Here is a 12,539-nt window from a genome sequence, read left to right on the forward strand (position 1 = left end):
GAGGAGCCTAGCTAAAGAAACTAAGATCTCCTCATCTCAGGACCCCATGCTTTTTATTAACACAAATTGTCCTGAGGCGAGGTGGAGATATACACTTCAAAAGGTAGGGTTTCCTATACACAGTCCATTGTCAGAATGCGGAGAATTAGCCTACTGCTGTTAAGGTGTTTGGCCAGTAGGAGGCAATAACATGTAGATTAAGATGCCCTGAGCTGGCTGGCAGCAAGCAATCATTTAATGCATCCTTTTCAGGTTTGGGGAAATGCCCTTCAGCCACTCCAGATGATTCAGTCTGCTGTCATGCTGGAATTGGCTTCCGACATAATATTATGAATTGGTCTTTTTACCATATCTATAAAGTGAGGCTGCAATGTATAAAAAATGAGATATGTACAACTGAAACTAATATAGTATTGGATGTCAATTGTAATTGAAAAATAAAAAATTATTTTAAAAAGTAAAGAAATAATGAGCGATGGTACTGAATCTATACAAAAAAGTTCATGTGGTTGCTTCATGATTGATTTTCTTCTAAATTGAAAGTTCATTAGCTGATTAATAGAGTATAATTTTCTACTTTTATATTGCTCTTCATTAGTTAGAAGGGGGACTTTTCTTTCATTTTCTTCGTTGTTAATTCTCCCCCAAGGATATTTTTTCCCCAATAACTTTTAGAGAGAGTGGAAGGGAGGGAGGGAGCCAGAGAGAGAGCAAAGAGAGAAATATTGATGATTGATGTGAGAGAGAGACATCACTTGGTTGCCTCCCACCTCAGCTGGGACTAGGGATGGAACCTGCAACTCAGGAACTTTCCCTTGACCTGGAAAAGACAGGTGACATGCTCTAACCACTGAGCACAATCACCAGGGCAGTGTTTTCTTTTTTAATGGATATCCAAAAGTTGTGAGAGTACCTTTAGAAACCTGCCTTTAATTTTCTGTGCTTCCTATCAAATTGAGTGGTTTATTTTGAAATCTAATAGTTATTCTCTAAAATTTCTGACAAAACTATGCCAAGTGTAACCTTATAAGAAGATAAAATCACAACAATTACTCTAATTTATTTTGATTTAAAAAAATATATATTTTTGTATTGATTTCAGAGAGGAAGGGAAAGGGAGAGAGATAGAAACATCAATGATGAGATTCATTGATTGGCTTCCTCCTGCACGCCCTTACTAGGGATCAAGCCCGCAACCCGGGCATGTGCCCTTGCCAGAATCGAACCTGGGACCCTTCAGTCCGCAGGCCAATGCTCTATCCATTGAGCCAAACCAGCTAGGGCTATTTTGACATTTTAAACAAGCATTAGGCATATAATTTTCAGTGAATAAGTAGTTATAGAAATCATTTGCTGTGAATAATTCCTGGTCTATGGTTTGAAAATTATTTATTCTGAAGGCCATTCCTGTATTGCTCCCCATTGTTCCGGTCATTCTTTCAATAATTTAGGAAATGTCTGATTGTTCAACATATTCTATATAGTCTCACTAAAGGCTAGTGAATGAGATTTGTTCCCTGCCTTTGGGGATTTGATGCAGTGACAACATTGGTATCTTAACAATCGTAGGTTTATTCTGGATGGTAAATCAAATACATTGATTTAGTCTTCAAAAACAGTATCTTTACCTAATTAAAGATTTTTCAGTCAGCTGCCTTCTTTCATCCCTTACTGGGGGTGAGCCCACAACCCAGGCATGTGCCCTGACTGGGAATCAATGGGCCAACCTTTTGGTGCATGGGATCATGCTCAACCAACTGAGCCACTCTGGCCAGGCTCCACATGTTTATATTCTGGAAATTTTATAGATTCTAAGATAGGATTCTTACCTTTATGAAACCCATGCTTTATTTTCTAACTTGTCATAACAAATGACATAAAAAATTGGAAATTTTTTTATGAAAAGAAAACATGCTCTTAAATATTCATATCTTCTTAATTTGTTTCCAAGTGTCAGAGTTCTTGGTCAGACTTGAAAACACTTTAAAATAAGTTCTTGGCAACCTCCAAATTAGTTTTGGTGACTTCATATTCCTCTGGCCATAATCTTGTGATCAGAAAATCATGTTAAAAAAATTTTTATTTTTGAAGTTTTTATAGGGATTTATTAACACTTAAAGTAGCATGGATTTCTGATATCTATACATTTTTTCCCATTTTTAGGAAAAAAAAAGACAAATTGTGTTATAATTTAAAGTTTATTGACAATGTTCCTATGGTCATATCTTCAAGTTCCTTCAGTATACATCAGTTATATTTCTTCAACTCCTTGAGATGCCAAATTTGAGCACCTAGGACCCAGGTATACTTATATCCCAATATAACTTGGGCTGTGGATTCCGTTAGTTTTTGCCCATGTTTTATGATCATTTTCATGTACTCAGCAAGGAACCCAAATGGCAATAAAAGTGTTGCAGTTGAATCTCATGTTAATGACAATTGGGTATTAAAGCTAAACCATTTCTATACTGTATATTTCTGAAACTTCGAACTTAAAGATAGTTTTTCAACACTGGCATTTTCTTGACTATTCAGACCTGCTGCTGTTTTCACTTGCTAGCAGCTTTCTCTTAACTTGCCTTTTAGTGTAGAAATATTAACAATTATATGGGAAATATATTGGTAAAAATTCTCGTTCTCTTTATTTTTAATGCTGACTAGTTGTTTAGATTTTTCTGTATTTCATAAATTATGGTAAACCCAATTAGATTTCATTCCTGCCTCAATAAATTTCCAGACTAGGTCATAAAACCAGATTTAAAAAAAAAATGCATCTTCTTAGCTGGACTTGACTCTTTTTAATCCTAAAAGCACTTTTAAAAAGTATAAAGTTAAAATGGTGTATTTTCCACTGGTGCTTCTGTTACTACTTCAGTTGGTAGATTAGTGAAAGTGTTTACAGCTGTTTGATATTACTATTGCAGAGATTACTATTCTTTCTAAAAGTTTAAAATGCTTATTATTCCCACTGTTAGAACAACAAATAGTTGACTATCCCAAGTACTTGGAATTGAATTCTCAAGATCAGGGTTTTCATGTATTTTCTGACCGGTTTGCTTCCCTTTCCCCATTTCCCATTATTCCCATGTGCAGACTAGTGTAGTGGAATGTAGTATTTTAGATGTGGAAGAGTACTTACTAGGAATAAGAAAAGAGAGGCATAAGTTTCCTAGGACAGGAGGAGAGAAGGCCCCCAAAGCCTTGCCAATGAGGAATGGGGAAGGGGGTTTGGCTGCCAGGTTTTACTATAAGTTCATTTTCACAAACCCTGCTACAGTAGTCCTCTTTTATTAATGCTCTCCTGACATTTACCCTGTTAGTTGAGGCTCTTCATTGTTCCTGCACTGAGCTGTAGAATTCTCTTTTGTTATAGATTTGCAAACAAGACTTTCCCAACAGACTGAAGGTGAGTTGAGCTTTTTATTTGTCTTTGAAATAAATGTAAATGTAGCAAGACATAGTTCTTTATATCTATTATTGTATTTTATTTTGGATCCAGTTTTGTCAGAATGATAGTCATATATTACATTACACACATAGTAAGCTATTTGCTAATTTATGTTTTGGAAGGCCCAATCAAAACTATTACAATTGCATGGATAAAAATGAAATTGTTTGTGCTTTTTTAGCTTTAGCTTGCTTAGAAGTATTTTAAGCCTCTTATGCTTATTTTTGTGTAGTGATTGTTAGTAAGTTTTACATAGAAGTCAGAAAGTGAAATTTGTCATTTAGATAGACAAATCTTTCAGAACATAGTTTGTCAACTTAATATAAAATTAGGAAAATTGGCTCTAACTCCAGTGATTTGTATATGCAGTACCAAGCAATGAGAATATTATCCAGAACAAAATTGCATGCAGATTTCAGAGATTGAAATGATTTATAAAGTGGGCTATTTTTTCTTGTTTTTAATGTCCACTTAAATATGTGCCATTTGATAGAGCTATTTGATACTGAGCAAATTCAGTATCCCATTTTTTTAGGCTATACTTAAAGTTGTTTAGGGAAATTATTCTATATGAAATATTTACCATGTTCTTTGATAGGAATTAAATGTATAATTTTTCCAGTAAATGAGGCAGCTATATTCAATCCTTTTATTTCTAGCAGATTTTAAAAAGTTGAACTAGATTTTTCTATTAACTATATTTCTCTGCTGAATTTATTGTGTTCTGCATTCTTCTAGGTTGAGCTGGAATATTTCTATCAAACATTTTCTAAATATTTTTCAGTATTCATAGTATATTGTCATAATTGGAGGAAATGGAAAATACAAGTTCTCAATTATTTTGTAATGTCCTTCTAGTTTTTCTTCCCAAGCATACTTCCATTTATTTATGATGAGGGTACACAGCAGGCTTTTTGTTTTTAAGATATATTTTCACCTATCTTTTTTTGTTTGGTTTTCAAATATTTTTATTGATTTCAGAGAGAAAGGGGAAGAGAGAGATAGAAACATCAATGATGAGAGAAGAATCATTGATTGGCCACCTCCAGCACGACCCTTAGTAGGATCGAGCCCACAACCCGACTGGGAGTCGATTGGTGACCTCCTGGTTCATGGGTTGATACTTAATAATTGAGTGACACCAGCCGGGCAGGCTGTATTTTTTAACTTTAATATAAACATGGTTGCATCTTTAACTTTCCCCAATAGAGTTTGACATCTGTTAGTTACTTTAATATATAGCCTAATTCTATCAGAAAAAAAATTTATGATATATTTCATGTGCAACCATAATTTTTATTCAGTGGAATATTTCTGGTACTTCCTCAGGTGAATGTTTAATTATAATTTCTAATGCACTGTTTTATCCTTAGCTTTGTTGTTATGTATTGGAATGAAATTTGGTCAAATGTTATGATTACGGTGAGTTGTATAACAGCTACTGGTAATGTTTTATAAATCACATGTAGACAATGGAGCGGCTGTCTTGGCCAGTGCTCTCACTTCAAACTTAAAACCAATAGGGTTTTAAATGCTGAGCTTAAATATCAGTGTTCAGTATTTTTTTATTTTTAATATAGTGAATATTTTAGTTTTATTTTTCGTGCTAGTCTATTATTTCTTATGCAAAAGCAGACATCATTTTTTAAAGATTAATCTGGTTGTGTAATAGAATTTATAATCCTACGACAGTGATCGGCAAACTGCGACTGGAAAGCCACATGCGGCTCTTTGGCCCCTTGAGTGTGGCCACGAAGTTTCAATCGCACTATACGTGCGCCGGACGTGGTATTTTGTGGAAGAGCCACACTAAAGGGGCCGCAGTTTGCCGACCACTGTCCTAGGTTATTAAACCTTAGAGGCTTGGGTGGTTTTATGCATCTTATTTTTAAACTTAATCCTTTTATAATGTTTGTGTGTTTTTTAGGAATATATAACTATGTATTCATGGATAGAATCCTAAAAAATACAATAGGGTCATACATTTATTTGGTACTTTATTCATGTTAGAGGTGGGGGGGCTGGGGAGAAACATCCATTTGTTGTTCCATTTATTTATGCATTCCTTAGTTGCTTCTTTGCCCTGAACAGTGATCTAACCCACAATCTTGTGATATCGGGACTGAGCTACCTTCCACGGCCTTATTTTGGAATTTTAAAGATCATATTTCTTAGTGTTTTTATGGATTTTCAGAGAGAGAGGGAGAGGGATAGAGATAGAAATATTGATAAGATAGAAATATCTTCAATCAGCTGTGGGATTGAGCCCGCAACCCAGGCATGTGCCCCTGCCAGTAATCGAATGGGTGACCCTCTTGGTCCTAGGTTGACGCTCAATTGCTGATTGACCCTGGCTTGGCCAAAAGATACATTCTTATTACCCCCTGCTTCTCAGGTATAAACTCAAGCAATTTTACAAAGTCAATGTTCAGTTTAATCCTTTGTCTTTCTGGATTGATTTGTGTTGTTTGTATAATTTAAGTTTGATTACACATAAAGTTTAATTTCCCTTGTGAAAATAAAACTCCCAACTTTTTCAAGATCGGCCACTTCAAATATTGCCACAGTTTTCTGGCAACTAAAATGGAGTTCTGTTACATACTTTGATAGCCTTATTAAGTAAGGTAGATTAGTTAAGTGGCTGGCTTGACATTATACCCTAGTTTCATACTTTGGGTTTAGTGGATTTTTGTTTTATTTTGATGCATTTTCCATGGAACTAATTGCCGCCTTCTTTTTTTTTTAGCTTCAGCTTTAGCTGCAGCTGCCTCTGTTCAACCTCTTGCAACACAGTGTTTTCAACTCTCTAACATGTTTAACCCTCAAACGTAAGTAATATACTTTGGTCAAGTTCAAACACTTAGGATGTTTCCATATATTTCATAGTTCAAATAGTGCAACACTTTTTATCCTTTTAGCACAATTATTATGTACATTGTTGGTTATTTTCTTTGGATGTGTTTGTAAGATTGGAATTGAAAGCTGTGCAGATTTTATATTTCCTGTTTATATCTAACTTTACTAAAGTTTGTGTCAGTATTTATTTTGGTCACCAGCTTATACCAATTATGGGCTTTGAGATTTTAAGCTTATTTCAGTCTAATAGCAGAAAAGTTGTTGTTTTTTTTTTAAATTTTCTTTTGATTAGTGCATGCTGTTAATTAGAAATATTTTCTACTTCCTAGCCAGTGATTAGAATGCCATTTATTAATTAGTCCACATCTTGTTTTTGTTCGGTAAAATTTTAAATCAGTCACTATATTTGAGGGAAATATGTTTCATACAACTTTAATAATTTATAATGTGCTGTTTGCATTAATATTAGTTCAGAGTTTATCATAGAAAGAGCTTTGGAGTCTTGTATTCTATTAGCTTTGTCTATGAAATGGTGATAAACTGTTGGTATAAGAATCATTTGAAAAATGTCAATAAATCATTTAAGTGACTTAAAAATTTATAACCTTCTTTAGAAATGTTTTATATCTTCTTTATTTCCTCCAGTGCCTATACCTAACACTGATTTTTGAAAAGAATGCATATTTTAAAATTTTTATACAGTGTCTAATAAAGCTTATACTTTCTTACAGAGAAGAAGAAGTTGGATGGGATACAGAGATTAAGGATGATGTGATTGAAGAATGTAATAAACATGGAGGAGTTATTCATATTTATGTTGACAAAAATTCAGCTCAGGTATTTGCTCTTTTATTTTTTAATATATTTTTATTGATTTCAGAGAGGAACGGAGAGGGAGATATAGAAACATCAATGATGAGAGAGAATCACAGATTGGCTGCCTTCTGCACACCCCCTACTGGGGATCGAGCCCGCAGCCCAGGCATGTGCCCTTGACCGGAATCAAACCTGGGACTCTTCAGTCTGCAGGCTGACTATCCACTCAGCCAAACCATCTAGGGCTATTTGCTCTTTTTAATAAGCAAAAATGTTGTTCTCTTTGCCTTAAAATTTACAGATACTTGGGTCATATTATGATTAAACAATTACATAGTTACAGAACACTGAGTCTATCTGTAGGCCGCTTGAATAAACCTGTTCAAATGCACTGTTTAGGATAATACTTTTTTTATTGTATTTTAGGGCAATGTGTATGTGAAGTGCCCATCAATTGCTGCAGCCATTGCTGCTGTAAATGCATTGCATGGCAGGTGGTTTGCTGGTGAGTTTAATGTTTCTTTTCCTGAGTGATTATTAAGGCTCTAATTAATCTAAGTGAAGATATTAAACTACCAATGTCTGTTTCTTTCAACAGGTAAAATGATAACAGCAGCGTATGTACCTCTTCCAACTTATCACAACCTCTTTCCTGATTCTATGACAGCAACACAACTACTGGTCCCAAGTAGACGATGAAGGAAGATATAGTCTCTTATGTACATAGCTCTTTTTCTTTTGAGAATTCATCTTGAGTTATCTTTTATTTAGATAAAAATAAAGAGGCAAGGGTCTACTGTCATTTGTATACAATTCCTGTTACCGTGAAAAAATAAAAATGTTAACAGGAATGCAGTGTGCTCGTTCTCCCTATATAGCAAATCCCACTGTATACAAAACTGTTCTCTTGTTCTGCCTTTTATATGTACATGTAGAAAATTACATTAAGGATCTATAGAAATAGCTCTAGGGGAACAAATGTGCTTAATGTAAAAAGGCAGACAGGGATATAATGTTTTTAATGTTTCATTTCAGAAGCCTAACTTTTTACACAAGTTACATTTCACATTTTCACTAATGTTGATATGGCTAATGGTTTAGCAGAGGTTTCTGAAATACACATTTAGTGTATGGAAATTCAAGACAGCTAAAGGGCTGTTTGATTAACATCTCATCTTGCACTCTGATCAATTAGCAAGAAAAGATTTCAAAATTACATTTCTGAATGGTATCTTTTCAATTAATGTATCTGTAAAAGTTTCTCTGTAAATATGTGTTCTAGTGTGTCTAAGATTCCAAACAAAATGATCCCTGCATTTCCTCAAGATGTTTAGTGAGTCTGGTAAGCAAAACAGTCTGAGCAAGAAATGGGAAATGCAGAAATAGGTTTTGTCTGGTTGCATATAATCTTTGCTCTTTTTAAGCTCTGTGAGCTCTGAAATATATTTTTGGGTTACTTCAGTGTGTTTGACAAGACAGCTTGATATTTCTATCAAACAAATGACTTTCATATTGCAACAATCTTTGTAAGAACCACTCAAATAAAATTCTCTTAAAAAGGCCACAAGAAATCTTCATTTTTGAAATGTTTTGAAGTCATAGAAACATGAAAATAGAATATTAGTTTCTTTGACTTTTAGTAGTTATTAGGTATTTGCCTCTTTGGAACAATTATTATTAGTCTGGATAAATTCTTGCCCTCAAGTTGTCTATACATATCATTCTCTTGGCATTGTACCTATTTAGGGTAATGTATTAGAACTGATTTACAAAAAAGGAAACAAAACATTCATCCAGGCTTTAAACTTGGGCATTGTTAAGTTTCCTGTGTTGTCTGGACATCCTTGTGGAAAAAAAAAATGCTTTACTATTTAAAGTAAATACTGAACAAAAATGGAATAAGTTCAAACTGACTTCCCAAGTTGATTTAATGCATTTACCTTATTATGGAATTTTGAGCTTTAACTTGGGTAGTGAGCCATCACCATTTATACTCTGAACTTTGCTTCAAGTTGTGTATAGGTTGAACCTTTGGATAGGTAATGTTGATCCTAATGGAATGATTATCATCTAATACTGATTTTCTTACCTCATTTCTGTTTCTGCTGCATTGATTTTTAGCATTGAGGCACAGGCTTTACACTATATTTACTTAGATATCAAGTTACCTAATCAATTTTGAGTATGGAGCCATCACAGTTTTCTACCAACCCTTTTGGATGAGTAGTCCAAAATTGCTTCAGTTATTCAACCTGAAGTTTCAAGATTAAAATCAATTTTTTAAACACAGCAGTGTTTCTTGGGGCTAACATATGTGTGTGTGTTTTTTTTTTACTTTCCGAAGTAGCTATAATTTTCAAATTATTGAATCAAGTCCTGGTTCTGTCAGGTTTCCTCATTCCAGCAAAGACGGCTATGGTTTAATAAAGGCAGCAAAATTTAGCTCTACACAGAATGAAATTTGGGTTGTAAATGATGTTCAAAGTAAATATATATGAGTTTGGCAACTTGAATAACGTAATACATAGAAAGTAATGCAAATTGCCATTTTGAGTGAAATCCTTTTGGTAGACATCTCACCTACTCTTTGGAAAATCTGTAACTGCTATTTGTACTGTGGTAGTAACCCTGATTTTTGCTGAATCTGAGAGTCCTATGTCCACAAAATATTAGATAAGTCTAGTTTCTTGAAAACATTCCCATTTACTACGAACCTACTTTCAAGCCAATTATAGTAGAACCGGTTCTCCAACTTAATTTGTTCTGGAAGACTTAGAAAACAAAGCATTTTTTCCCCATTAGAAATAATGTAAACAATTCATTCCAGACTCAAATGATTCCGTTTTAAACCAAAAAAATCTTTATTGATTTTTAGAGGGGGGTGGGAGAGAGACACATCCATGTGAGAGAAGGGAAACATCAATTGACTGCCTTCATTGGACTGGTGATCAAACTCACAACCTGGGTATATGCCCTGACAAATAGAACCTGCACACTCCAATCATCTGAGCTACACAGGCCAGGGCATAACTTTTCTTATATACAGTACATGTCTATAATGTACTGTTTAGACACTTTAAAGACAGACATAAAATGTAAGTTTACAAAAAGGAAATGTACAGTGAAAAAAATGAAAATAAGCAACAAAAGTGAAACCAAGGGAAAATATTCACAGCACAATTCCCTGAGATGTTAACAGTAGTAAATAGACTCATACTCTTGTATTCTCTCTCTCCTTTGTCACCTCAGATGCATGACTGAATCATAACTGGTTCTTTTTCTCATCAAGCCAGCAGGTATATCTGGACAACTTTTGAATGAACATAGTATTGAAAATAAAACACTCCTGCCTGGCTGGTGTTGCTAAACATACTAAAAAAAAAGAAAACACCCTTTTGCATTTTGACCTTGAGGGAATGAAATCTAACTTGTTTTTCACCTTTAAAACACTAATGATAGGAGACATATGCAATGCTTTCAACAATACAGACATATTAAAAAATTAAAACGGTGATGATAAATCAACAAAAGCTTGACTAATAAGGATTTACTAGAATCTATGAAAGGTTCCAGCCATGGAAAAATTTTCTAGCTTGTAGTTAATAGACAGGTCTAGTGAAAACGACAAACGTACTCAGCCTACCTCAGAAAGTCTCTAAGCAAGCTGTATAATAGTCTGGAGTGAGAAGAAGAAAACAATGCCTCCAACACAGACTACTCAAAGTGTTTTTATTATAGTACATGGGCTGGGACTGATGGGATAGGGTAGATGTGGGCAACCATTGCCCTGATTAGCATCGGATGCCCATCCCGATAGCCATGAATGTGCCAAAGGTGCCGCCACTCTGCATCATGGTTTTCCCGATGCCGCCCATCAGCTCCCGACCCCGCATTCCAATCCTGAGAGGAGGAAACCAAGATGGGGCCAGTTGGGAACAAAAATATTGTATATGGAGAAATATTAACTGCCCTTTTCCAACATGTGCTGCTAACGATGAATCACGCACTCCAGAAGTCTAATAGGACATTAGCCCCTCCCACCCAGGATCAGTAATGACAAGTTGAAAAGGATCTATCAGATACTAACTGCCTTTCGTTTCTGAGAGGCTGCAAATGCAGTGTCAAGTACATGGAAACCATTTTTTTCTGCTGGTTTTATCTCTAGAGTATGTATATATAATCCAATAACAACAGCTGTCTTAGAAGGTTTCCTAGTGTTAAAGTGATTGTGGAGCCCTAACCGGCTTGGCTCAGTGGATAGAGCCTCGGCCTGCGGACTCAAGGGTCCCAGGTTCAATTCCGGTCAAGGGCAGCACATCCCCAGTAGGGGGGGTGCAGGAGGCAGCTGATCGATGTTTCTAACTCTCTATTCCTCTTCCTTCCCCGCTGTAAAAATCGAATAAAATATATATATATTTTTTTAAAAGTGACTGTGGACTCATTTTATGGACTATGTCAAGTATAAAAGAATTGTGATAACAGCTTATAGCACAGTGATTGACACAGAAAGTGCACAGTAAGTAACTTTCAGTCTGAAAAATGAGAATAGTCATTTATATGAGAATAGTCATATATGTGAAAATGACATTTAAGGTGTAGAATTTATCTACTTCATTTCTACATCCTGTTGCCAGTACAGTAAAGCTGCTCAACAAGTTTCACGATGTGCAATTAGAAATAACAGCAACGACGGTCATAACTATTTACTGAGCACTTAATACGTGCTATATTCTGTGCTAACTGTTCTCTGACTTGATCCTTACAACTCTATGAGGTAGGTGTTACTGACCTCATTCTACACTTGAGGAAACCCAGGCTCAACTTGCCTAAGGTTACAGACTAGTAAGCGCTGGAGAGGAGGGATTCCAACCTGTCCTTCCAGACGGAAGGTGGTTAGGAAACTGGTCTCGCTCAGAGGTCAGCGAGATTGCCACGCGTTAGGCTCCATTTCAGGCAGCAGGCCAAGCGAGTGGGCGGGAAGGTCCGGTAGTCCCACCCCAGGTCACCACCCGCGCCCCTCACCTGAGGCAGGAAAACGTGCCGAAGAGCGCCCCGGCCGCCATGCCTACGGCGCAGCCCATCACAAAGCCCATCTTCACACGGTCGAAGCAGCTTGGCTGGGACTGTCCATAGGGACCCACGGCCACCGGCATCTGTGGGGTTCGAGGATCAAGGAAATGCAGGCCTGGCCGCCAGCCCGAGAGTCGGGCGGGGTCAGAGGAAAAGGGGTTGGGGAGCGGACCTAAGGGCTCGAGGAAGCTCGGGAAGGAAAATCAGCGTGTAACCCGATTCCATCACCCTCTTAGTGTTCCGACCCTCGAGCCCCCACCTCACCTCGCTCGCGGCCTCGGTCGCTCAGTCTACGTCTCACACGGAACGCAAGGCGGAGCGCGCTGGTGGCCCGAGGAATCGCTTCCGG

At 36.4% G+C, this 12,539-nt stretch overlaps 2 protein-coding genes across 13 annotated transcripts in view; one reads left to right on the plus strand and one right to left on the minus strand.

Annotated features, from left to right (window-relative positions):
- RBM39 (RNA binding motif protein 39) overlaps positions 1-8,684 on the plus strand; it is a 29,495-nt gene extending 20,811 nt beyond the window's left edge. For 9 of the 12 annotated variants that reach the window (XM_005879749.2, XM_005879752.2, XM_005879745.2 and 6 more), the window contains 5 exons: positions 3,356-3,406; positions 6,195-6,276; positions 7,036-7,141; positions 7,547-7,625; positions 7,719-8,684. In XM_005879749.2, the coding sequence (XP_005879811.1) occupies positions 3,356-3,406; positions 6,195-6,276; positions 7,036-7,141; positions 7,547-7,625; positions 7,719-7,819 (419 nt within the window). In that variant the 3' untranslated portion in view covers positions 7,820-8,684. The remainder of the gene's footprint in view (positions 1-3,355; positions 3,407-6,194; positions 6,277-7,035; positions 7,142-7,546; positions 7,626-7,718) is intronic. The other 3 variants (XM_005879751.2, XM_005879753.2, XM_005879746.2) reach the window with 1 other exon arrangement.
- Positions 8,685-10,832: 2,148 nt separating this feature from the next.
- Positions 10,833-12,539, minus strand: ROMO1 (reactive oxygen species modulator 1). The gene is made up of 3 exons (XM_005879757.2): positions 12,455-12,539; positions 12,143-12,273; positions 10,833-11,020 (listed from the first exon to the last, which is right to left on the minus strand). The coding sequence occupies exons 2-3, from the start codon at positions 12,271-12,273 to the stop codon at positions 10,912-10,914; spliced, it is 240 nt and encodes a 79-aa protein (XP_005879819.1). The 5' UTR covers positions 12,455-12,539; the 3' UTR covers positions 10,833-10,911.

This window comes from Myotis brandtii, unplaced genomic scaffold, assembly GCF_000412655.1.
Source record: "Myotis brandtii unplaced genomic scaffold, ASM41265v1 scaffold61, whole genome shotgun sequence".
NCBI classification, from domain to species: Eukaryota; Metazoa; Chordata; class Mammalia; order Chiroptera; family Vespertilionidae; genus Myotis; species Myotis brandtii.